At 32.0% G+C, this 26,330-nt stretch overlaps 6 protein-coding genes across 6 annotated transcripts; 4 read left to right on the forward strand and 2 right to left on the reverse strand.

The window, feature by feature from the left end:
- The first annotated feature begins 1,784 nt into the window (after positions 1–1,784).
- On the forward strand, positions 1,785–3,825 carry LOC106719659 (homeobox protein OTX2). The gene is made up of 3 exons (XM_014514052.2): positions 1,785–1,800; positions 2,739–3,259; positions 3,349–3,825. The coding sequence occupies exons 1-3, from the start codon at positions 1,785–1,787 to the stop codon at positions 3,823–3,825; spliced, it is 1,014 nt and encodes a 337-aa protein (XP_014369538.2).
- A 270-nt stretch (positions 3,826–4,095) lies between these two features.
- Positions 4,096–5,158, forward strand: LOC106719660 (mitochondrial cardiolipin hydrolase). The gene has a single exon (XM_014514053.2). The coding sequence runs from the start codon at positions 4,410–4,412 to the stop codon at positions 5,043–5,045; it is 636 nt and encodes a 211-aa protein (XP_014369539.2). The 5' UTR covers positions 4,096–4,409; the 3' UTR covers positions 5,046–5,158.
- Positions 5,159–6,096: 938 nt separating this feature from the next.
- LOC106719671 (deoxynucleotidyltransferase terminal-interacting protein 2) lies at positions 6,097–7,897 on the forward strand. The gene is made up of 4 exons (XM_014514064.2): positions 6,097–6,294; positions 6,574–6,938; positions 7,127–7,291; positions 7,649–7,897. The coding sequence occupies exons 1-4, from the start codon at positions 6,210–6,212 to the stop codon at positions 7,895–7,897; spliced, it is 864 nt and encodes a 287-aa protein (XP_014369550.2). The 5' UTR covers positions 6,097–6,209.
- Positions 7,898–8,169: 272 nt separating this feature from the next.
- Positions 8,170–10,902, reverse strand: LOC106719635 (estradiol 17-beta-dehydrogenase 8). Its single transcript, XM_014514011.2, has 7 exons — positions 10,739–10,902; positions 10,397–10,534; positions 10,069–10,262; positions 9,459–9,564; positions 9,295–9,379; positions 9,041–9,156; positions 8,170–8,527 (listed from the first exon to the last, which is right to left on the reverse strand). The coding sequence occupies exons 1-7, from the start codon at positions 10,779–10,781 to the stop codon at positions 8,442–8,444; spliced, it is 768 nt and encodes a 255-aa protein (XP_014369497.2). The 5' UTR covers positions 10,782–10,902; the 3' UTR covers positions 8,170–8,441.
- Positions 10,903–12,946: 2,044 nt separating this feature from the next.
- On the reverse strand, positions 12,947–16,409 carry LOC106719636 (estradiol 17-beta-dehydrogenase 8). The gene is made up of 7 exons (XM_014514012.2): positions 16,279–16,409; positions 15,954–16,091; positions 15,417–15,610; positions 15,197–15,302; positions 14,961–15,045; positions 14,211–14,326; positions 12,947–13,306 (listed from the first exon to the last, which is right to left on the reverse strand). Exons 1-7 carry the CDS (start codon positions 16,319–16,321, stop codon positions 13,221–13,223), a joined length of 768 nt encoding a protein of 255 aa, XP_014369498.2. The 5' UTR covers positions 16,322–16,409; the 3' UTR covers positions 12,947–13,220.
- A 3,953-nt stretch (positions 16,410–20,362) lies between these two features.
- LOC106719648 (chymotrypsin-2) lies at positions 20,363–22,531 on the forward strand. The gene is made up of 5 exons (XM_014514032.2): positions 20,363–20,480; positions 20,923–21,109; positions 21,458–21,704; positions 21,983–22,129; positions 22,275–22,531. Exons 1-5 carry the CDS (start codon positions 20,429–20,431, stop codon positions 22,470–22,472), a joined length of 831 nt encoding a protein of 276 aa, XP_014369518.2. The 5' UTR covers positions 20,363–20,428; the 3' UTR covers positions 22,473–22,531.
- Positions 22,532–26,330: the final 3,799 nt, after the last annotated feature.

Genomic DNA, 26,330 nt, shown 5'->3' on the forward strand with positions numbered 1-26,330 from the left:
GCCCCGCGTCGGTCTGAACCAATCAGGGTTTTCAAAGTATCTACCAACAAGAACACTACAATTTGGTGTACCCATCTACATTTAAATAGTAAAAAGTAAGTATAGGTAAATGAAATTCAAAATATTACTAACTACCTACAATAATTTTTAATACGTTATTCAAATTGTAAGACTATTATAACTTAGACTTGTTAATATATCTTTGAAGTGTTTTAATTTTATTTGTAATAAAATTTTATTTGAGTTTCTTTTAAACAGAATGCTGAGGCAAGCCACGGCGACGCGGCGCTGGCGTTTTTCATGATTCTACGCTAATTCGAAGCGACACGTCCCGGTCCTATTCCCGGCTTGGCACAGCCCGTAACCATTTCAAAAGTTGAATATTTTGAATATTTAAAATTATTTACCTTGAATTGTAAGATTAATTCTAACATCTAATTTTACATATAACTAATTCGGTTAGTTAATTTTGATATTTAATTTAAACTCGAAAAATAAATAATAATTTTTAAATATTTTTTTTACTTCCAAGTACGATCTAATAAGTCCCTATATACTCTAACTGTTATCTATACGGTTAACCGGATTCAAAAGATCAGTAACTTTTTTAAAATTCTAATAATCTGGTGAGTAAATAAAGTCATAGTAAAGGATATCATGACGCTCTATGGTCTATGGTATAAAATAATAAATTGTGATTGCAATCAACGTAGACGACATGTTATTACAATATTAATATCTATCAGTAAGAATAGAAGCTTGTTTAATTAAATCATATCTGACATTTTGGCAAATTGAACAGATCGTCAACTATGCTCCCAATTAATTTAGAATATTATCTTTAACTATTTATCATCGATATTATATTCTATTAATGTTTAATGTAAATATTTATTAATTTATATTTTAACGGTAAAGTTTATTTTTTTGCTATCCAGGAAGATTTTAAAATAAAAACGCTCAAAATGCAGCACAATTAAATTACAACAAAACAAGAAAAATTAGTATTAAAATGATACCTTTTTACTTGAGCAAATAAAACACGTATGAAGAGACGCATTAAAAACTTTTTAGATGTCCTCACGAAACATTTCCTGAACATTTACATTTCTTAACCAATTACAAAAAACATCAATGTTCATTTAAACTATAAATAATAAACGTTGATGTGTCAATTATTGTCTCTCCAAATCGTTTCCCGGTAAAACTGTTTTTTTTTTTTAATTTCATTCCGGGCAAAGGTAAGCCACGCCTTGTGGCTACCGAAATAATGTCGAATGAGAATCGAACGAAACACCCATTGAATCAATTATTTTTAAAAAGAAATCTAATAGTAGAGTAAGTTAAGGTTGAAATTGTAATAACAATATGTTATATGATGATTTTTAGCTAATTTCAAGTTTATTTAGACGGTTGCAAAGCCCATATTTCTATTAAGATTTTCCCAATGGGAGTGTTCATTTTATGTTTACTGGGTACTTTTTCGTGGCCACAACGCACGTGATGCGCCCAGCTTCGAATATTCAGAGCCAGATCAGTGTATTGAGTCCATTAGTTCGCACATTAGACTGAGTTAGTCGAATTATTTAATTAGGTAATTCAATAAGGTTGTGAATTAATATCAATTATTTGGCATCGAGATTGAAGCCGGTTCGGACTTTACATTTTATTTAAATTGTATGTGGCATTTTTGCGTAACTGAAGAATTTCCTGAATTATACAGAATTCAGATAATTATATAATTTATTAAAAGTGACAGTGCTACATAAATTCTAATTACTAACATGGAACAATGTAAAGGTGGGTAAATAATTTAAGAATTTTTTTTTTTTACTTGTCGAAAGCTGAAAACAGAATAGGTAGCTTGAAGCTTAATAAGCTTGTAAAATGTGTACTGTGTAAGTACCAGGATCGCAAAACAACAAACGGCAAACAGATCCATCTAAGGCAACATGCATGGTCTTCAAATCCACCGATATGTATGAAAAAAAATTTTCTGCGCGTTTTTATTTCTTTATGCTTATTTTTTAGTAGCAAACAAACAAGCGAGTAATCTCGTATTGAGTAACTTTTATGTGTCGAAAGCAGAAGGCTTGTTTATGGCAAAATTAGGAGGAATGTTGTAGATAATAGGATGTTAGGGCATGTAGTTACTGTTATATACCACGGTATTTTAAGAACATTACCACAGGCTACTGAATGCCAGGCCCGATTTTTTCGCGATTTCTCCGCAACTTCTGAGCGCAAAGAATTGTGATTTAATATATGGTAGTATTACACTACAATTTTCGCATATTTTACATTCGTTAGGGATTAAAAATGTATTCGAAGTCATTATTGAATACCAAAAAAAAAAATTAATAAAGTTTAATGTTACTCGCGCGCCTATGCGTTTAGGTGAAGATACGTTCGGCACATTCAGAAATCAAAAGCGCGTAAGCAAACATTTGCATGTGTCTTGTAATCGATAGGGCTGCGCTGTCGGCACACTCTGTGGTCCATACTTCACACTCCACAGAGGTACAAAGAACCACACAGTGTGCCAACTGAAGCGATTTCACATGTGTTGCAAACGAATCATTGTTATCGTACTGAATTATTTTTAACTACACTTTTCTTTTTTAAACTAATTCTACACTTTTCTCTGCATGAATTATAAAAAAAAAAAAAAAATAGTTTAACATGTAACAACAAGGCCTAATTAAAAAATAAGCTCAACTAACAATTTTTGTTTACAGAAAATAGCAATGCAGCGAGACAAACAGTTCCGACGAAAATTTACGATGCCAGAACACACTCCCAGGTGAACTATAATATAAACGGTGGAAACTATCCAGATAATAACCACAATCTCTTCCAAATGATTAAGTGCCACGAAGATAGTCTACTAAGACTACATCACTTGACCGCTGGGCGACAAAACGGCACATACGATAATAACTATCAGAACGATCTATCATGGTACTCTAAAGACCTTCAACGACAATATATAAAACCTGTAGATTACATTTCTTATGAAGATGTACGAAGAAAATATGATGAGAGCAAAGGTGTGAAAGAAAAGGATGCACAGAAAGAGTCTGAAGAAGAAAGGGACGGGAAAACGGACGAAAGAAAGAAGCCAAGAAGAAATCGAACCACCTTTACAAGTCAACAGTTGGCCGCTTTGGAGAAGGTTTTTGAGAAGACACATTACCCTGATGCATTTGTTAGAGAAGATTTGGCGGCGCGAGTTAATTTAACTGAAGCGAGAGTTCAGGTAATGATTTTTCGTTTTTTTTTTCAAAAGAAAGCGTAGCAAGCTGTTTCGAAACTATTAAAATTTAACTAGTTTATTGTTCTTTACAGGTTTGGTTCCAAAATAGACGAGCAAAGTTCCGCCGTAACGAACGGTCCGCCCTATCAACTAATCGAAGTTCTACCAGCCAAAACTCACCTGAACCGATACCTGTGCCGATTGGTATTTCGCATCAAGCCGATCTAAGGCAAGATTATACACGAAACGCCAAAGAACCATGGCTTCACCATTTTCAAACCAATAACCTAAACTTTAATCTTGGTATTCCTCTAACGAACACCGGTTTATACCAAAACGATTATTCGTTAATGATGCAAAACGTGGGAAATCGACAGTATATACCAAATTCTAATACATTAATGTCTCAAAACGTTTCAAATTATGGTGGATCAACAGAAAATAGTTATGGATCTTGCGCTTTGATAGGAAGTTACAGCAATCCATTGCAACCGTCTCATCATAGTTCGTACAATTTAAATTTAAGATTACGACCGCACGATTTTACAATTAATAATATTACGTTGTAAGAATAGTTGCATAATTATTTATGATACACGTTTATACATTATCTTTAACGATGAATATTCCGTCTAACTTTATCGATGACCAAGAAGCAACTGAATGTAAAAAATCTTCCTTCAATTTATATTAAAGGTGGATAATCAATCGAAAAGTTAAGTAAGTTTTCTGGTGTAGATAATAGATGAGGATTCAGCTAATGTGTGTAATTAGGCCATTGCATCCGTGGACCGTTGCATCTTTTGGTGTAAAGTTAATCCTATCTTTTGTTTGTGAATAAATTTAATTATTACGGAAATGTCCGCCAGATGGTGTAATAAAAGTTGTTCGTGATAAAATATTAGACTCGGTTAATTTTAAAATGTGATTGACATTAACTGAGATTCTTAACATGACCTTATGCTTTTTTGGCCGTTACTCTATGTGGTGATAAAAATGTCAATGTCATTCATTATTGACAGCCCGCAAATACTTCACATTTTGAAAATTTTAACCGGTGTAATTTGTTTTGTTAATTTCTGATATTTTTACACTCATTTTAAGTTCTAGATGTACTAGTCTAATCTAACACAGTGATAACACTATATAGACCATGGCTTACAAAGTCATCTTTGGAACTCTTTTAGGTATAGCCTCAGTGACATTCGCTTCACATCTTATTTACAACTTTTATCAAAGAAGAAAAAAGCAAGCGAACTCACATAGAAAAGAAATAAACGAAGTTATAATATTCTCTTACGGAGCACATGATCTTAAAAAGAGTAAATATTCACGCTGCGTCGTTACTCCGAGCATGGAGCGTTTCTTGTATTATTTAAATGGACCACGACATAATATAGACATTTGCATGTATATAATTACAAATTCAGATGTGAGTAATATATTGATGAAATTGCATTATCGAGGTATTAAAATTCGTTTGATAATAGATGCAGACATGGCATACTGTACAGGATCTTGTGCTAGAAAATTGGAAAAGCATGGTGTTCCAGTGCGGTGGTTGAAGTCTACTAATTTAATGCATCACAAGTTCTGTCTTATTGATACATTAGCTGATGACGAACTTGTCACACCTTATGTAATGGCAGGGTCCTTAAATTGGACAAATCAAGCTTTGTCTGGTAACTGGGAAGATGTGACAGTGACTTCACAGAAAGATTTAGTACAGCAATACCAAGTTGCATTTGAAAAGTTGTGGATTTTATTCAAACCAATTGATTTTACATAACCAGTTCATAGATAACTGTATGTTTAGTAACTATTAACAAGATCTGTAAAACTTTGTTGGATTGTTAATGTTGGAAATTATTACTTCACGGAGCACTTTTAGAACTATTTATGGGACACATTTTGTATTAATTTAATAAAAAAGAATGATTGCAATCTTTGATTTAAATGAGTCTGACAATGTTTGTTACTTGTAAGGCATAATTTTAAGAATAAATATTTTTATACATTTAGCATTATTTTATTTCTACTACCACTACATAATTTTCAGGAGTTAAATGTGAATGTTTTAATAAAGATTGGCAAACATGCTTGGTGCGTAATGTCTATAATCAAGCTGATATTACAACATATTATAATTACAGTAAAACAACTTACAATTTCAAAGGGACTTACTAAAATGTGTCTTAAGTTAAAATTGTACTATATGGAATACGGTAAATAAAACATACTTTTATTACGTATGCACAATTATGTTCTAAATTGGTATTGATTTATTAATTTTCAAATGTATAAATTATGTTATTTAAAGTAATGATTTTTGTTTTGGTTTGACAAAGATTTAGATGCTTTATTAAATACAAGGTTTTCAATATAATTTAACTTTTGGATCTTTGCTTTTATTTAAAGAAGATACATAGCATCTTAAATCATTAACCGCTGATAAGTTCTGATCATGAGACAAGATCGGAGTAGACTCATGTTCGCCTTCATCATTATCACTCACAACCATTTTTCTTCTTTTAACAATTAACACGACGACAAGTTCGAAGAATTCGAGAAGTGAAACCATCCATGTACATACATTAGATTGATGTTACGATGCGATGACGCGCCTTTTTTTACTTTGAATATAAATTTTCAATTACTTAACTACAATTTCTATAATTTCTTACTTTTTTTCATAATTATTGAAAAAATTGCAAAAGCTGGCAATAAAGAATATGATTTACGTTGACCGGCCAAAAGGATTAGTATCAAGGTCAGAAAATATTAATAAAAAAAAATTACTTTGACGTCACCATTATCATCTGTCAACTAACTGTCAAACAATCAAATTGATTTTTCTTATCACAATACAACGATTATGGTCCACATGGTACTTGATAATAATGTTTTAGTTTAGAATTGCTCACACCGGAGTTGTGTTAAATTACATATTAACATGGACTTCATTATTGACACGGTCGGGGATGATGGTCTCCAAGTAAAAACAGAATTATTGAACCAAGAAGATAAACTTTTTGTAGGTTAGTAAATCATTACTTTCTATTTAGATTATCTCGTAGTCTTCTTGCTCTTATACCAATTTACGTGTGTTTTCACACCAGGATTTTTTCTTCTAAACCTTATCATGCGTAATCCCTCCCTTTATGAGCAGGACAGTCGCTTTTGTTAACCTAATTAATCTTAACATTCGCTTTTCTATTTTATTTTGAAATGCTAATATTTTCATGGTTTTCGTAATACATTAAAGATAGAGTTTAATTAAACTTTTATATCTTTATTAAAACGATTTGTATTTACAGACACAGAGAATAGAACTGAAGATATTCTAAGTTTGTTTGAAAAGAAACGTGAAGAATTAGATAAGCTAGAAACAGAGGAAGAAGAAGTACAAAATAAGTTGACAGGCCTTAAAATAGACAATATTTTTGAAGAATTCTTCAATGAAATGGGATGGAACAGATCAATAATTATGCAAAAAGAGAAAAGAAATAAAAAATTTCATTTTGAACAATTGGACATTGAAACTGGCAAACTAAAATCTAATCTAGGATCCGTTGATGTTGACAAAGAAATGCAGAAATCTGTATTGCAGCCAGGAATAGAGAAGGCACATCGTTTGCCAAGATATGATATCAGCGATAAAAAATTAAGAGCACAGAGAAAGGTAAGTGCTTAAAAACTCTTAAATAAATATGACAAGGCTAAAAAAATATAAATGCACCTATAACTACATTAGTTGTTCAAGGATTACTAAATTCCTGACTTGTTCTTTCTAAAAAAAAATTATAATGTAATGAAATATGTTGAGTATTCCTAGGAGTATAATAATTTTTCATGTTAACCTATTTCCAGAAACAACGAGAAAAGACCAAGGGACCAAGATGGTTCAACATGAAAGCACCTGAAATGAATGAAGACTTGAAGAATGACTTGCAAGTTCTCAAAATGAGATCTGTCATGGATCCAAAACACTTTTACAAGAAAAATGATATGGAAGTGCTTCCAAAATATTTCCAGGTAAGTCATAATTTTATTTTATTTAATAAGTAGTATGCAAGAATATCCAACATTCTTACAGAGAAGGATATTGTCATGCAAATTGCGCATATCTGAGAAGAAATTAAAAAATGTTTGACTATGGCCTAGACCCCCCTAACTTAGGCTCGAAGCCCCTCAGTGGGGATTTATAGTGAGCTGATGATATATAATGCGAGAATATTTTATTGTAACTTTCGAGATTTTTAAAAATTTGAGTGTGTAATAAGAAAGTTAAATTGTGTAAAATTGATAATAAATTATAAGATAAAAGAAAAAAAAAATTATATTTTTTTTTATATAATTTTGTAAACATCAAACTTGTATGATATATTTCAGGTTGGTAGAATTGAAGATTCTGCTTTAGACCATGTCAATGAGCGTATGACAAGAAAACAAAGAAAGAGAACTATGGTAGAAGAATTATTAGCAGACGCAGAGTTCCAGAAGTACAATAAGAAGAAATACAAGGAGATAATAGAAGATAAGAGAAAATCTGAATATAGAACATTTATGAGAGATAAGCGCCAAAAGAATAAATCTGAATTAAAAAAGAATAAACTAAAAGACAAGAAATCTCGTACCTGAAATAAAGATTTTGAAATTAACATTTGTTTTTTGTCATATATTTATGAAAGATAATCCAAAACTTAGGAATTAAAAATAACGATGATAAGTGATGACGATTTTATAAAAAAAATAATACAATTTATATCTTAGGGTTGTATAAATAAAAAAGAAACATATAATATCCTAATTTATATTATTTAATATAAAAAAATATAACTTTTTTGACATTTGTATATTGACGTGTAAAAATATTCTATAATTATATGTATATAAAAATTTCTACATCCATGAAAACAATAGGTTTTGAAATTTGATTCTCACAATTGTACTATCTTGTATTAACATAGATCTAAAGTGAACATATTTCTATGTTAGCAGTTTTTTATATATCACAGGTTTCATTGTAAATGTTCCACTGTACTCTTAGGACTAGTTCATTATAATTAAGCACCAAGTTAACCCAATGTATACAAACATATAAAAATTTAAACCTAACCATACAATTTATTTATTTCTTTACTTAGGAAGAATATTAAAAAATATTTATAATTAAAAATGAAGGCTAAAATCCTCCGGTAACGTCGACAGTTGCGCCTGTGACAAACGAACTCTTATCGGAGGAAAGGAACGTTATTACTTCTGCTATTTCTGTAAATCGAATTAAAATATTATTAAATTGAAAATAAATGCAATCAAACTTGACTACAACAAAGACTGAAGATTTTTCCACAATACTAAGACGAAACGGCAAATAGCTTTCACTTGATGCCCGTCTCCTGTGAGGTTGTGGTATTGCACCGGGCGAGCCGTTCCTTTTATGCAACAGATGTTGTTGCTACAACTGTTAATATATGTAAAAATAGTAGTAAGCATGTATAGATAATAGTAAGAAGGGAGTGAATTCATATTACGACGGCTGGCAAAAGGACAGGTAGATAAATGACATACCAGACCTTTTTTTTTAAAGAGGGGATGCTTTAAGCATACGCCGTGACCCGGGGGGACATGGAGTTATGTGAGATTTTCTCCCCTAATGGGAGCATACCCACTAAACCACCTCTGTTCCTCCTGCGCATGGTGACGGGGCTACGGGCACGCTTACCAGACCTACTAATTTCTAAGTTAACATGCTAAGCATGGCTAATAGCTACAAATACCTACCAATAGGGTCTCCTAATCTTCCTAATGGTGTCCTTTTGAGAAAATTCTTCATAACTTTGTCTGGAATTGTAGCAGCCATTGGTGTGTCTATATAACCAGGTAAAATTGCATTTACTCTGAAAATAAATTAATTGAACAATAAATATAATACAGTAGAACCTGGATAAGCGAGAGTCATTGTCCGCTCCCAACGGACAACCTACATAAACAAGAAAGTTACAAATTGTTGATAGTAATTTTGATATTTTATTTACCTTATATTAAATTTTCCTAACTCTTTAGCAGCAGATTTAGTCATTCCAATAACACCTGCTTTGCTAGCTGTATAGTTACTTGTTCCTGTAAAAGAAAATTATAAAATATATGTATTTAATCTTTAAACTTTCATAATGATATCAATTTAAGAAGTTGAATTTACCTATATTTCCATATTTAGCAACAATACTAGAAATATTTACAATAGATCCAGGTAGAGAAGCCTCCGTCAGTGCTTTAGCAAATGTTTGCATAATGAGGAATGTGCCCTGAAATAATACATTAGAATTCAAAAAAAAAAAATCAATGTTTCAAATGAACACTACCTTTAACCCAGTTTATGGTACTATGACAACAAATATAAAAAGAAAATGATCACAAAATATGTGCTAGTCTCCAACTAATGCTGTATTAAACACCATTTTGCATAATTATTTCGGAAAATATTAATCCAAGATAACAATTCGTACATATAAAATGTAATTGACACTAAACAATCTAAGAATTTTCAAAATTATTTTGGTAATGCCACCTTAAAAGTAACAGTTGTTTGAATGTTTGGCAAGCATTCAGACTACAGTGCGGTAAAATTATATAATACAATGTAGCATTTAAATGTCTGCACAAAAAATGGTCAGTCAATGGTATACAACAATTGCTTTTTATTGTTATGCAATTGTTTGTGCAACTCACTGCTCTTGTAAGGGGTGGAGTTCCTCTCATTGCAAGGAACAAGGTAATTTTGTCTGTAAACGGCCCTGAGTATTCATTACCTTTAAATTAACATCTAGTACTCTATCAAAGTCATCTTCAGATAATTTCAGCATCCAATTATCTCTTGATATGCCTGCTGAGTTAATTATAATAGTTGGAGGAGCTTTATATTGTCGTTGCAGTTTGCTAAGAAGTTCAGATATTGATTTTGAACTTGAGACATCCAATTCTACGGCACTATGATCACCCACTGCTGTAAAGTCATTTAATTTTTAAATAAGTAATTTTCAACAAAATAATACTCTGTTATCTTTATCAATTTTTCTAAAGGCCAAAACACCAAATAAAATTACTAATGTTGTAGATTAAAAAGGAAATAGTAGGTACCATTTGATCCTGAAGCTAAGGCACTATGTTTCTTTATAGTTTCCAATGCGGCTTCATAGTTCTTATCCGCAGCTATAACAGTAGCTCCTTCACGAGAAAGAACTTGACAGGCGGCTCTGCCTATACCGGACCCTGCACCTATTTATTTAAAAAAAAAAAATAAAAGCATTAGCAAATAAAATTATGGTCAAAGTTTTTTTATGAATTTCAAAATCATTATATGATTGTTACTGACTGAAACTCAACAGCATTTGGTCTAAATTTATTGTTTTATTGCTTGATATCAAAGTCCAAAGTTACTTTAAACTTAATCTCTACAAATGAACAATATGTTGTTTATACCTGTAACTAGGGCTAACCTGCCAGATACAATTCCAGATACCATTATTAACAATTCAGTTAGATTTTTTTAGTTTTTAATGATTTTTTCAATTCAATATAAAGCATTTTTGAGCAGCAACATTCAAATGACATTTTATGTAATTTCTTATCAGATACGATTTTCAGGTTTTACTGTTTATGCCCCGTCCACACTATGCCAGTGACGCTCAAAATCGGCGCTGACATACAACTGGCCTAATGTGGACACCCATGGAAGCCAATAAGCCAGTCTGATCGATAGCTGGAATGGCGTACTAATTTTCAGGCCAGTTCGGCAATTCCGCCGCAACTGGCATAGTGTAGACGATGTGAGACAGGCCAGTCTAGTTCTGATAGAACATTTGTATAGGTACCACAAGTTGTTAGTATAACTAGACTGTTTAATCTGTCAATGTTATTAAGGGTGTGTTCCGATATGCACTGCGACCACTGTAGAGTGTGACGTCAATTCAGTATACTGTGAAGCCGTTCTTTTATAGCCAGTTATACTGGTTACGATTTAAAACGGAACGCAATATCGTATACTGTCAGCCGCATTTTTTGACGCGACATTCAAATGAGTGTATTCAAGTTTTCTAGTACATTAAAAAAAAACTGTTTTGGAGAACTGTCAAATTAAAAATATTTTAATTAATATTAATTATAAATTGAATTACAATGTAATAAAAATAAGTACTTTTTCATAAAAAAGTATATGTTTTTCATTATCAACACAGTCTAATAAGGTTAATTTTTGCAATTCTTCCATTGTTTTATTTATTAATCCAAACTAATTACAGAACTTTAACATTTTCTGATTAAACTGTAGCTTTGTTTATAAGATGTCAGGCACTCGGGTGGTTTTGACTGATCACGTGATCAAAGTACTGCGAGTACCTTACCTCGAAAACGCCAGTGCTCACAGTAGAATATGGCGGCGATTTATGACGTCATATATTTCCCTAGGGTACTGCGGCAGTATACTGGCAGTCCATAACGGAACGAATTTTTCTACAGTGATAGCACTGTGCAGTGCTCGCAGTGTATATCGGAACATACCCTAATTTTTTGTCATTTTCAATAAAAATGTACTATGTTAAGACTGTGACGGAATTAAATATTAATGTAATAAAGCCGTAATGCAACTACGGATGGAAAAAGCTGTGCGTATTGATAGAATAGTAACTAAAATTGCTTTTTGAAGTTATAAAATGTATTTTTGTCGCTAATTTATTCTCCCCGGATCTTTTGCCTTGAGTTGCTGTAATAGTAGAGCCGACCTCCCTCTTCTCATCTCCTTCACTAATCCATTTTCTGACCCAAAGTTTTTTTTATTTAACTGATTATTAATTTCTTTCACAATTTCCTGTAGTATTTGAATTGAAGGCTTGCGCTTATGTAGTGTATTAAATTTTTTTCTTAACAACAATGTCCCTGTAATTTTTAAAAAGTCATGCCTCAGACTCGACTGGCGTAATGTGGACACCAACGACTAAAACCTTCCATGAGAGGCTTGCGCGACTGGCCTACAGAGCTGGCCTAATGTAAACGGGGCTTCACACTGTTTGACTTTTTTTTGCCTAGAATCAGAGTGACCACATTTTAATTGATTATTCTGCTATAATCTCGTCTATATTGTACTAAAACCTCTTTAGTTTAAAAATGTAATTTTTTAAAACATTACATTACAATTTATTTAATTATATATCATCTGTCCTTATCCCACAGCCCACACACGTAGTGTCGCCGCACCAGGCTATAAAAAAAAGTCAGCGATAGCATATCTCTACAGTTTATCTACATTCTATCTTTTGCGGATTTCTCATTATAGTCAATTTTGCTTTGGAAAAAGCAATTATAAATCGCGCGTTACGGCGCTATTTTTATGATTTTAACATTTATCGTTATCTAATCTAATGAGTTTTTATCAGGATAATTTAATGTTGCCTTTTACAGTATAAAATATGGACATTAGTTTAAAAAATATCACGATTACACTCAAAACACTGATGATAAGTGATGACTATTTTATAAAAAAAATTATATCTTAGGGTTGTATAAATAAAAAAAGAAACATATAATATCCTAATTTATATTATTTAATATAAAAAAATATAACTTTTTTGACATTTGTATATTGACGTGTAAAAATATTCTATAATTATATGTATATAAAAATTTCTACATCCATGAAAACAATAGGTTTTGAAATTTGATTCTCACAATTGTACTATCTTGTATTAACATAGATCTAAAGTGAACATATTTCTATGTTAGCAGTTTTTTATATATCACAGGTTTCATTGTAAATGTTCCACTGTACTCTTAGGACTAGTTCATTATAATTAAGCACCAAGTTAACCCAATGTATACAAACATATAAAAATTTAAACCTAACCATACAATTTATTTATTTCTTTACTTAGGAAGAATATTAAAAAATATTTATAATTAAAAATGAAGGCTAAAATCCTCCGGTAACGTCGACAGTTGCGCCTGTGACAAACGAACTCTTATCGGAGGAAAGGAACGTTATTACTTCTGCTATTTCTGTAAATTGAATTAAAAATATTATTAAATTAAAAAATAAAGACAAAAGAAATTGAATTTGGCTACAAGACCGAAATTTTTTCCTCTTTTAGCCCGTATCCTGTGAGGTTGTGGTATTGCACCGGGCGAGTCGTTCCATTCATGCAACAGATGTTGCTGATGTCTACAACTGTTAATATATGGAAAAATAGTAATAAGCATGTATAAATAATAGTAAGAAGGGAGTGAATTCATATTACGACGGCTGGCAAAAGGACAGGTAGATAAATGACATACCAGACCTTCCAATTTCTAAGTTAACATGGCTAATTACCACAGGTGGGCACAGTTAATCGAAGTTAACTTCGTTAATCGTTGATTCGTTAATTAAAAAGTTAACATCGTTAATCGTTAAAGCGTTAAATTCTTGAAAATTTAACGCAAGTTAAAGTCAATCTTTAAAAGTTAACCATACTAAAATTATACTGCTTTTGGGGCTGAGAGAAATAGGTAAAACAGGACCGGTCAACAAAGTGTTAAGTGTTTTCGAACCTTCTTTTGATTTTGTTCTGTTATTCCGGTCTTTCCCGGACGCTCTGATTCATCACACTTACACGCGAACTTTACATATATCCATTATCAACTCGTTCGTTCACCATTCGACTCGCTGACAGCCGCCCAACATAGCTAAACTTACGAGCGTGGCGTGGCGCGTTATTGAAATAAAATGACATTACGTCTCCAAGTTTCTAATGTAATGATTAACGGAAGTTGAGTTTAACAGAAGTTAACAAAAGCGTTAACACTTTTTGAAGTTAATTTAAAAGTTAAGCGAAATGTTAACTTTTTTAATTAATGATTAACGAATTAATGCCCACCTTTGCTAATTACTAAACAATATTGTATAATAGCTACGAATACCTACCAATAGGATCTCCTAATCTTCCTAATGGTATCATTTTAAGAAAATTCTCCTTAACTTTGTCTGGAATTGTACCAACCATTGGTGTGTCTATAAAACCGGGCAAAATGGCATTTACTCTGAAAATAAATTAATTGAATAATAAATATAATTTTTGTGTATTACAAAGTTGTTAAGAGTGTGGTGACGCTGTTTAGCGTTTGACCGGGCAAGACCATGGCCAATGTACTTTTCGATTTTCAACACTAAATTTATCTGACGGTATTACTCTGAATGAAAACGATGTCTTGATGATGCAATCTCCATATATCTGTGGAGAAATTTAAAAATATGTATGAAGTCAACCAACCAGCACTGGGCCATCATGGCTGTCTAGTCACCCCTGAATTGGGTAGGTTCTGAGCTGACGACAAAGTTGTTGACAGTAATTTTGATATTTTATTTCATCATCAGCTCACTATACTTCCCCACTGAGGGGCTCAGAGCCTACCCCAAGTTAGGGGTGACTAGGTCATAGTCAACCACGCTGGTCCAGTGCGGGTTGGTTGACTTCACACATATCATTGAATTTCTTCTCAGATATGTGCAGGTTGCATCACGATGTTTTCCTTCACCGTAAGAACGTCGGATAAATGTATATATATAAATCGAAAATCGAAAAAACACATTGGTACATGGCGGGATTCGAACCCAGGACCTGCAGATTGCAAATCAAGTGCTTAACCCCTGAGCCACCGACGCTATTTTATTTACCTTATATTAAATTTTCCTAACTCTTTTGCGGCAGATTTAGTCATTCCAATGACACCCGCTTTGCTAGCTGTATAGTTTGTTTGTCCTGTAAAAGAAAATTAAGTAATATAGAAAAAAACCCATGTGTATTGAATACAATCTATTTGCTAGAAAAATATAGATGAGTTAACAAATATAAATCAACAATTTTTTAACTGTTTCATAATTATGTGAATGATTCAAGAAGTTCAACTTACCAACATTTCCATATTTAGCAACAATACTAGAAATATTTACAATAGATCCAGGTAGAGAAGCCTCCGTCAGTGCTTTAGCAAATGTTTGCATAATGAGGAATGTGCCCTGAAATAATACATTAAAATTCAAGACACAAAAATTTAGAGTTTGTTTTACTGCAAGGAACAAGGTAATTTTTCTGTAAGTGAAACACTGTTAATGGCCCTGAGTGTACATTACCTTTAAATTAACATCTTGTACACTATCAAAGTCATCTTCAGATAATTTCAGCATCCAATTATCTCTTGTAATGCCTGCTGAGTTAATTATAATAGTTGGAGGAGCTTTATATTGTCGTTGCAATTTGCTAAGAAGTTCAGATATAGATTTTGTACTTGAGACATCCAATTCTACGGCACAATGATCACCCACAGCTGTAAAGTCATTTAATTTTTAAATATGTAATTCATTTTTATTTTATTTAGCATTTAGAGAATGTTGGTTCAAATGAAGTTGAACTAACATTTTTGAATTTTAATTGGTCAACTTAACATTTTTTAAAAGAGTAATAAATTGAATGGCTATTAATATAAAAGATATTAACAGTTTCTATATATTAAAGAGAAGAGATAGGAAAAGGATAGAAGTTATTAGTACTCAATATTATTTTAAGTACTATTTCACAGAACAATACTCTTTTATCTATCAATATTTCTTAAAGCCAAAACATAAAATAAAATTACTAATGTTGTAGATTAAAAAGAAAAGAGTAGGTACCATTTGATCCTGAAGCTAAGGCACTATGTTTCTTTATAGTTTCCAATGCGGCTTCATAATTCTTATCCGCTGCTATAACAGTGGCTCCTTCACGAGAAAGAACTTGACAGGCGGCTCTGCCTATACCGGACCCTGCACCTATTTATTTTAAAAAAAATAAAAGCATTAGCAAATAAAATTATGGTCAAAGTTTTTTTAACATTATATGATTTTTACTGACTAAAACTAAAGCATTTGGTCTAAATTTATTGTTTTATTACTTAATATCAAAGTTTAAAGTTACTTTAAACCTAAAGTCTACAAATTAACAATATGTTGTTTTTACCTGTAACTAGGGCTAACCTGCCAGATACAATTCCAGATACCATTATAAGATTTTTTTTTAGATTTTAATGTTTTATTTAATTCAATATAAAGTATTTTTGAGCAATAACATTCAAATGACATGTTATGTCATTTCTTCTTCTTATCAGATAAGACTTTTTTTTTTAATTTATTAAGGCATTGGATATCGGTGTCCTTTAGCCATAAGATTTTTAGGTTTCAGTGTTTACACTGATTGACTGTTTTTTGCCTAGGATCAGAGTGACCAGATTTTAATTGATTATTATGCTAGAATCATGTCAAAATTTTACTAAAACCGAATTAGTTTTAAAATGTTATTTTTCTGAACATTGTGTTACAATTTATTTACTTACATATCGGTACATATCATTTACGTAAGGTCGTCGCATCAGGCTTTAAAAAAGTTGGCGACAGCATATAGAGATATGCTATTGCTGACTGACGGGTGTATCTACGATCTGTCTTTTACGGATTTCTCATAATAATCAATTTTACTTTAGAAGAAGCAATTATAAATCGCGCGTTACAGCGCTATATTTATGGTTTTAAAATTTACCATTATCCAATCAAATGTGTTGTTATCAGGATTATTTAATATTGATTAAAGTTGCCTTTTACAATATAAAAGTCTGATTAAAAACCCCTAGCTGATTATGAATAAAGCCGAGGAGTAGATATAGTGAAAAAACTGTAACTTTTAACTTGGAACATCAAACCTTAAATTATACAAACTTATAAAATGCTAGCTGTCGCCCGTGGCTTCGTCCGCGCGGAATTAAAAAAATACTTATAAATTAATAGCCTATGTTTTCTTCCAGACTATGTTCTACATCTGTGTCAAATTTCATCGATGAGCAGTTTTGGAAATACCTTCTAAGAAACATCCATCCATCTATTTGAACATTCGCATATATAATATTAGTAAGATGATGTCTATATCAGTCAACAGTAGAATATGATTTAATATTGATTAAAATCATATTCCTCAATAAATATTTAATGTCCAACGTAATATATAACATTATAGTACGTAACTCGAATGTAGGAATCTCGTTTGTAAGGTTTGAGGTTAGGTTTCTGTAAGTTAAGTGTATTTTCTAGTACTTAAATATTACAATAAATTCTGGGCATCATTGTAATATTCTGCGCCATTACATTTGAACAAATTCTATAAAGTTAAAATGTCGAGACAATTGTGTTTCAGTGGTTAAATATGTGTCAGGTTATAGCGTGTTAGTGCTGGCTTTAATACGTTTAGTCTAGACTTAGACTAAATTGTATTATACTCAGAATTAATCTTAATGTTTCAGCGTTTATAATAAGATAAAATACAGTGACCGTTGGTTACAGTCCTCTCATTAATTTTGAAAAAAAAAACTTCAAAGAACGGTATGTTTATCTTATGTCTTTCGGCAGTGGGAACTTTAAATTAAACCTACATTTTATTCTCAAATTTACCAGAGTACTTAAAAAATCTAGGGTAAGCATTAATTAATTTTTAATTGCCGTGTAGTATGACTATTGTAAAGGGAAATAAACATATCTGACCATAATATCTGTGCTAAAAATTATGTAATCTCTTATTAAAATAAAAATAAAGGAATCCAAACGAAGTCGGGTAGATAGAGCGTATTAGATGAAGAAGCTACATATTGCACTATAAATGACCGGTCGTTGACTTTAAAGCGTTGCTATTTCCAATTCGTTCCCACACATTTTCTGGACGATTGGACTTTACGATGATATTTTCGTTACATTTTATATTCAAGTATTTGAAAATACAAAGTCTGGTTTAAATATATTAAGGGTTGCCAACCTTAAACGTAAAATCAAAACCGAATACTGCGAACATTAACGAAGACGACAAAAAAAGAACATGCAGTGATTTGTTTCTAACCACCCATTTTGACCTAAGGACATCGATGACAAAACCGTAGTCCGAATGTACAGCATGTAAACCTGACAGGTAGCAGCCCTGAGTAAATTCTTCTAGCCAGACAGTTTTTTTCTAAATGTTAGTACCTCGTTGCGGTAAAAAGTTCTTGTTATAAAAACATACTCATTTACATCGTATTTTTATGCGTAAGATTTGATTTTATTCAACTCAAATAAAATAAATATCTCCTAATTTAATAGAGATTTCTTTCAGATTGTACCATTTATTTTTTTCCATAATGTTTCCTCATAGTCTGTGTAATATTTTGATTCTTATGATTGTAGAAAAAATTAAAAAGCAAAAGGCTTGGTATGAGCATGTTAGGATGAGGTGAGAATCGAATGTGAAAAGCTACAAATTGCAACAGCAAGGAGAACTTTAAGGAATGTGGTGGGGTACATTGGTGGGAGTAGTCATAGTATGAGACGAATGGGTCGCGTGAAAGCTGACGTGATTTAGAAAAGAGTGACGAATGAAAAGATAAATGCTAGTTTGATCCGGAGAACTAAGTGGAGATTTTACTCCAAGATCAAATCTATTTGATTACCTAGAATTGTATATACCAATAAATGTTTCAATTAACGGCCAATAACTTATTATTCGGGGGATTTACGATGACACTCACTATAAAGTAAATACGCAATGCTAGTAATAGCCACTTGAACATTAGATAAGTGACAATTGATAGTAGTCTTGTTTCAATATCAGTAGCGGCGATAAGATGTCGGATTATAATTTTTAATTAAGCTTTGTATGTCAATGTTGTGTGTTTACTGATCACAATAGCTGCGCGTGCGATTAAATAATCTTTTATTTGAATTATGCACAGTTAAAGAATTAAATTAGCTTCCCACTCATAATTGAATGTCGAACTATAATTTAACATGTATGTGTTGTGTTACACATGTCTATCGAAGTCTATCGATGGGTAGGAAATAAACGTCCCCGACTATATATATTTACAATGTTTAATATATAATTTAATTTATGTATGTAAAGAGATGAATCCGATGAAATACAAAAAAAGGATAATGACAACAATGTCATTTCAAGAATTTAACTCATTTCAGTGAACGCAACATGTTATTGTTTTCACAAAAAAAAATAATTGTTTAAATGATTTTAAAATTCGTCGATGGACGTACGACGTGGGGGCCTTCAAGAGTAGAGTGAATAGGCATTTATAAACCTTTAGACCACATCATCACTTCATCAGGTGGGATCGTGGTCAAGCTAGATTCAATATAAAAAAGGACGTTTATTACTAGTTATTTCTAGAATGGCTCAACGTACCTCGATGAAATTTTGTAAAGATGTAGAACACAGTCTGAAAGAACAAATAGGGTACTTAAGATCCCGGAAATATTTATGGTTCCCGTTTAACACGTTTCATTAACATTTTTTCATAATTATATTTGCAAAGGTTTTCACATATCTTATTGTAATTTGGCACAGATATAGAACATAGTCTTAAATAACACATAGTATGTACTACTATACATAATTTTTTTTTGTGGATAAAGTTTACCTTTGACAGAGTTATATGACAAGGTTCAAAGTTTGAATTTTATAAATAAAAAAAAAAACTTGAGAGGTGTCAAGGGACACCCGGATGGAACGAAGTTCCTTTCGATTAATTAGTGAAGGAACCAATGTTTATTCTATGAATAAAAAACTTAAGTCTTCACAAGAAGTACATTTCATTTCTATGAATTTTCGTTATATATTGTCACGTCGTTGCCATGGTGAAGTAGCGCTCATTCGTCTATAGCAAAAAGTGTCGTGACAACTTTTCGTAAGAATTTTTTCCGTCTAGCCCCCTTTCACAACGCGCGATAAGGAACTTCGTTCCAACAATATGTTTGAATTTATATTTATTATACTGATAAACCTACTACTATACAAATGGCGAATAGCATTTGACAAACAGATCTACATGATCCGGTAAAATTGTATTTATTAAGTAAATATTTTGTCACCAATGTGCAAACTTCTCTGATATAATATTAATTGTATCTTGAAGTGAGTTTTGAAACGTGTTCAAACTTTAAAGTGTGTCTCACAGATAAATAACATTAAAGTGGCCACTTAAAATTTTAGACTATATAAATGGGTAACCATTCGATTCGAGACGGTATTGCGTAAGGAGTAATTCCTTTCTAAATTAACCATTTAATAATAATTTATTATCATAATGCTTAGATTGACTTTATTTTTTCTAATATGTTTTACGTGTGGTATTCAAGGTAAGTTCCCTATTAATTTATAACCTGGGATGAAACTATTCCTAGAATCACTGATAGCTGATTTTAAGTAGAGTATTTTAGCAATTTTTGTTCAGCGCAAACGTGAATGATAAAGATTGGATTGTTTGTTTCTTAACATCAAATGGGGTCCGAAACTACTGAACCGATTTGAACTCTTATTCCATGTTGAGTCATAATTTTTCTGTATTTATATTACAAAGATTCGATTGTTTTCATAGAACAGGCTCCGAAATTACTGAACCGATTTTTCTCTGAAAAATTCTTTCACTATATTTCTTACTGTTTTTGTTTAATTCCGCGCCAACGAAGTTGTGAGCAACTGCTATATTAATAAAAAGCGTTTTAAAATCCCTTACTTATTATCTTCCTAAACTTTGTCGTTCGAAAAACTCTTCTGTAAAATTAAATTTTACATTACTAGGTTACATACTTCCCGTCGGCGAATTTGATCTTTTCAAAAGTGATCCGCGAATCGTGGGCGGTGAGGATGCTCCAGAAAGTGGTATACCTTACCAGGCATCCTTAAGGAGTAACTACAATTCTCACTTCTGCGGTGGCTCAATTATAAGCCAACGATGGATACTTACAGCTGCTCATTGTACTGTCGGGTAAGTCACTAATCGACCAAGACTATCATCAGAGTGGCAATCAGCTGCAACTTTTTCTTTTTTTACTTCTATTAATAGCAGCTGTTTGATATTTTGACGGACCTCGTTTCTTAGGTTTAAGAAAATCAGAAAGTTCGATTTATATAAAGTTCTAAAGCCACTGGATTCTTTTTGATTCTTACAACTAATATCGAAATTTGGCTTTTTAACTATTAATGTTCATTCTATTTGCTTCTTTCCAGTTTCACACTTACCTTTTGCCTTTAAGTTTTACGCATTTTTGGCTCTGGAAAATGTTAGTCATAAATCGTTTCTTTGCCACTTTTCTCATAAAATTATTCATTACAGAAAAACCAATCGTACGATGATAGTAGTAGTTGGTACTAACAGTCTACTCGCTGGAGGAGACCGTTATACAGTTGAAACTATCATTATTCACGAGCAGTACAACAGTAATCTGATCTATAACGACGTTAGTGTTGTTAAAGTATCAAGTGACATTGAGTTTGGAGACCGCGTGCAACCAATACACCTTGCTTATAAAGATACGAGTGCTGGCTCTGACTTGCTGCTAAGTGGATGGGGAAGATTGTCCGTAAGTATAAAGTGAGATATACTAATTGTTAGTACATCCGAAACTCTTATGATACACCTGGAAAGAATACTAGCTCTTCAAAATTGGTCTAGTTCTTGATGATGACAGGTGAAAATAAGCGAAATTAGACGATAGATATATTAGAGGTAAGAGGTATAAAACCCTCTTGTTCTTTAATGTAAATCGAAGCATTTTCTTGGTCTTTACCTGCTTATTCTTGCATTAGATGTTTTAATTATTTTGGATGTTGGTTATACATACTTTCTTTGTGATTTCAGTATCCAGGTGTGTTACCAGTCCAGCTCCAAGTGATCAATCTGGTATCACTTAGCGTGGAGGAGTGTCAGAGAATATACAATAACATAAATCCAGTTTACGACACTCAGATTTGCTCTCTAACAAAGAAAGGAGAAGGAGCTTGCCACGTAAGTGTTTAATATAAAGTCACGTGTGTCTTTAAGTCTGGAAGAACAAATGTTTTTATGTTTGAGCATTGTGAACGTGGGCTTTTAACTCAGATCACTAGATTTATGGACGTTACGGGAAGTGAATTACTATGTTTGTTATCAGGGTGATTCCGGCGGTCCTCTGGTGTCTGATGGTGAGGTGGTTGGCATCGTATCCTGGGGTATGCCGTGCGCCAGGGGGTACCCTGACGTCTACACACGAGTCTACTCCTTTAAGAATTGGATCGCAGCGAAGATATCCGAACACTCATCTGACCAAAGCTCAATAGACCAGGAACAGCTTCTTATTGTTGATAATTAAGAACTTTGTATAAAGGTTATTGGCAAGTTATAACTATTTGGACAATTATTTTTATAGTGGGCTGAATAATATAATATATATATTTTTTTAATTTTGTCATTTTTAATTTTTATTATATTTATTTTTATGACCTGATTGACATGGTTTTAAGCGACAATCGCTGCTAAAAAACATTGTGAATAATAAATTGGCCACACATATATTTAGTTCATTGTTTTGTTGCATTTAAAAAAATCCTTACATGATATAATTTTAAAGAATAACAAATAAATTTACTGAAATAGTCACAACAAATAAAATTGGGTCAATGTAACTGTGAGATATAACACGAGCGTTCAAGGACAATGATCAAAAATCTTTTCTTGTTATTGGTGATGACATTTTATTTGTTCACTATTTATAATTACTAACTTCATAGATCGGCATCGATGTCATAAATCAATTTCTTTAATTTCAGAATTATATTACAAATACACAACCATTCTTTCGCTTATTAACTTGAAGAATCAACTGTCATCGATTTGCTCTGAATTGAATTTCTAGAGCCATAACAGTTTATTGACATCTGTGTCGTCGTCTATTGTCTGTCTGTCTGCCCGCAAGTCCGTGTTTGTTCCGAGTAATCTTTGAAACAGCAGTGCCGATTTTGTCGGGACTTTGACGGAAAGATAGTCAATGCGTGCGGTTTTATTATTGGCTACTTTTTTTTTTTAATTCCACTATTATATACAAATGCTAGAACAGTCAAAACACACAGATAAAATTACTCTCGAAATACATATCTTTAATTACGTCAGAGATTTGTTACATTGCAGAATATATTGAATATAAAGGCGTTATTTTGCAAGGACGAATTTTCTTCGGCCTTGTAACGACGTTGTTGTCAACTCAACAGAAGCCCCAAGGGCTATTGAAATGTTGTTACGTTTCCCCGAGTGTTCATCGCAAAGGACAAAGTCTAATGGAAGAGTGAATAAAAATATAAATCATGTAACATCGTGGATCGGAATAATAGATGCACTTTGTTCTTATGATATATTGTGAAGTTCTTTAAAATAACATTATTACTTTATTGACGGTCTTCTATTTTTTTATATTATAATGTTTCAAGCGGCCAGCTAGATACCCCAAAATAGCAAAGCGACTGCTGCCCATACACACCGCATCAGTAATATCAAATGCGTTACCTTTAATCGACGGAGGAGAGCCAGCACAGAAAGAAAATATTTTCCCTTTCCTATGCGTCTCACTTTCACCGTCAAATCTACTTCCCCTTTTCCTTTCCTTTACTAGCAGATTATTCGTCAGTGTAAACACTAACAATAAATTGATAATTAGGAAGTTCAGTAATATTCTTCTCTTGTTCTAATTAGCTTTGACCAGTGGAATATTATACTAACATCATAATCAGCCTCTGTCTATAATAAATATTTTTGAATAATATATTTCTCTTCCTAAACTAGTTTTAAAAAAGAAAAAACAATTACAACATCCCTTGAGCTTACCCCGTACATATTCAAATAACATCCATTTATAATTTCCGGAAATTTATCCTCGCTATGTGATTTGCAATAACTGAATTTCAGTTTTATTACAGCCATTAATAAACTACAAAAAGGGAGCGTAAGTGCTTCCCTCTATCCTAAGCACTCACAATCAATAAGAGCATTGCCATTTGTGTGGTCTCATATACAGTAAATACGGTGGAGTGTTTATTTAGATCTATTATACTGATATGAGAAGTATTTTTCTTTTCGATGGGGATATTCCAATGTTTACTTTATATGTTGTGAGATTTCTGATATAATATTTTTGATAGGTATTTCTCCTTTAATGTATTAAATGTTATAATAAAGCAGGTTGTGAAATGTCTTTTTCATTATTATGCCAACTATGCCAGTATGTACTTACGATATTCCGAAACTTTTTATTTTCAAAATTTTAGTGGCTTTGGTTAATCTCTTGCTGGTATATTTCTTCAATTTTGTACACACCTACCTGGTCTACTGTGGACCTCAGAATCCACTCGGGACCATTTAAGAAATCATTGATGTACTCGTACTTTCCTATGTCGGATCTAAATTCCCTTTAAGCCTTATCTTTTGCATTTGACAGCGTAATTATGGAAGGCTGTCTATGTGTCCAATTTACATCACGTTACGACCTTGATAAAGTGCTGCAAGTAAGTTAACAATTTGTTATAAAGTTTAACGACAAGTTTTACCTTACTTTAAGTTTAAAAGCATTAGACGTACAGCTCGGTCAAGTCTTAAAGAACTCAAGGTAACGACTTGATGCTTTTAAAACACGTTTAACTTCACCAGACTTAAAAGATACGTGACTCACTCTTTACTGTGTTATTTAAAAGATTTACGACCTCTACATTTATGGTTTTTGTGGCCTAATGACACATTTATAAGAGAAGGAGACCACAGATAACTTGGAACGAGAATGTTAAAGAGTGGTAAGATAAATATAACAATAATTGTTTTTCTGGTGATTGATAATTGGAAATGAAATATCTTTCTTCTATCCTCTAATTCTTAATTGTATGTATGTTTGTATGTCTCAACATTTTCGACATTGTGACTGGTAATGATCATATGCATTAAGTTCGTTGCTTTCTTGTACACTAAAGTTTTGAAATCAAAATATTTCAGAGTAATTTTAAACTTATGTTCTAAGTTTTCGTTGTACAAATATATATTATGAATATAAAGAAAGTAATATCGTAAAAGTTAATCAGCCTGCAAATGTAGTCGAGAACGTAATGGACGCAATAGTAGTTTAGGCGTGGGTTAGCGGTGCATGAACCTTATCATAGTCTCTGTGGGCTCGATCTGAGGCTCTCTAGATTAATACAAATAACAACATTAATTTCTAGTATGACAAATGCTGCCAGTTTAACTCTCTTCCCTTCTCTACATTTTTATTTGTATTTAATTACTAGTTGTTGCCCCCGACTTTGTCCGCGCAGGATTAAAAAAAATTAATAAGTAGCCTAGTTCTTCCAGACTATGTTCTACATCGGTGCCAAAGTTCTTTTAGATCCGCCGTTCTATAGATTCACTTTCATCCTTCAAACATCCATCCATCCATCTAAACTTATGCATTTATAATATTAGTAAGATAATTCTTTTGTATTCTATATTTAAAAATGTTCGTGTTTTATTAATTTTACTTTTATTATATAATTAGTTTTTTTTAAATATTTATGTATTAGTATAAGTAACATGAAAAGTATAGTTTGAAAATGTAATTTACATCGGTTTTAGCATAAAAATAAAACCACGAGTACGGTAAAATATTCTTGTCTCTCTGAGCAATGTAAAAAAAACAACGCTTGCGATGATCAAAAAAGAAAGGAGAGTGTTATCTTTTTACTAAACCCTAAAATGATAATGAGATAAAGAAAATACGTTGCGATAAAATAATATAACAGACAATGTAATAATATACAATGTAATAGAGAAAATCAACACTGTGCCGGTGTATCGGCGCAACACTAGACCTACAAAAATAACAACGCTTACGTCCCCTCACTACAGCTATCTGACACTTGGTTTTGGATAACAATAGTGCGCCATTCGCTCCAAATAATTTTAACTAATATTGTCTAAAACTAATAAAGAAAACGAATTATCTTGATAATTTTGTAGAAAATATATGTAATACATACTATATTTATAATATGCTTAATAATAATATGTTTACGTAATAAAATCCATATAAAGAATTGTATGTTTATTTAATACATATATTGTGTGAAATATCAGAGTAAAAACATAGTAGTTTTTTTCGTCGTGTAAATTTAATAAATGTTTTTCAGCGATGAGATACAGAATCGTATTAGTGTTT

The sequence above is a fragment of the Papilio machaon genome, chromosome 3 (genome assembly GCF_912999745.1).
Source record: "Papilio machaon chromosome 3, ilPapMach1.1, whole genome shotgun sequence".
Lineage (NCBI taxonomy): Eukaryota > Metazoa > Arthropoda > Insecta > Lepidoptera > Papilionidae > Papilio > Papilio machaon.

Bases quoted from the DNA above. Each gene is read 5' to 3' on its own strand.
- LOC106719635 (XM_014514011.2), bottom strand. From the start codon at position 10,781: ATGGTATCTGGAATTGTATCTGGCAGGTTAGCCCTAGTTACAG. The intron at 10,263-10,396 runs GTACCTACTATT...ATGACTTTACAG, and splicing joins CTTAGCTTCAGGATCAAATG to CAGTGGGTGATCATAGTGCC. The intron at 9,380-9,458 runs GTAAATTCAACT...TTTCTTTTACAG, and splicing joins TGCTAAATATGGAAATATAG to GAACAAGTAACTATACAGCT.
- LOC106719636 (XM_014514012.2), bottom strand. From the start codon at position 16,321: ATGGTATCTGGAATTGTATCTGGCAGGTTAGCCCTAGTTACAG. The intron at 15,611-15,953 runs GTACCTACTCTT...ATGACTTTACAG, and splicing joins CTTAGCTTCAGGATCAAATG to CTGTGGGTGATCATTGTGCC. The intron at 15,303-15,416 runs GTAATGTACACT...GTATTATTTCAG, and splicing joins TACAAGATGTTAATTTAAAG to GGCACATTCCTCATTATGCA.
- LOC106719648 (XM_014514032.2), top strand. From the start codon at position 20,429: ATGCTTAGATTGACTTTATTTTTTCTAATATGTTTTACGTGTGGTATT. The intron at 20,481-20,922 runs GTAAGTTCCCTA...TTACATTACTAG, and splicing joins TTTTACGTGTGGTATTCAAG to GTTACATACTTCCCGTCGGC. The intron at 22,130-22,274 runs GTAAGTGTTTAA...GTTTGTTATCAG, and splicing joins AAGGAGAAGGAGCTTGCCAC to GGTGATTCCGGCGGTCCTCT.
- LOC106719659 (XM_014514052.2), top strand. The intron at 3,260-3,348 runs GTAATGATTTTT...TGTTCTTTACAG, and splicing joins TAACTGAAGCGAGAGTTCAG to GTTTGGTTCCAAAATAGACG.
- LOC106719671 (XM_014514064.2), top strand. From the start codon at position 6,210: ATGGACTTCATTATTGACACGGTCGGGGATGATGGTCTCCAAGTAAAA. The intron at 6,939-7,126 runs GTAAGTGCTTAA...ACCTATTTCCAG, and splicing joins AATTAAGAGCACAGAGAAAG to AAACAACGAGAAAAGACCAA. The intron at 7,292-7,648 runs GTAAGTCATAAT...GATATATTTCAG, and splicing joins TGCTTCCAAAATATTTCCAG to GTTGGTAGAATTGAAGATTC.
- LOC106719660 (XM_014514053.2), top strand. From the start codon at position 4,410: ATGGCTTACAAAGTCATCTTTGGAACTCTTTTAGGTATAGCCTCAGTG.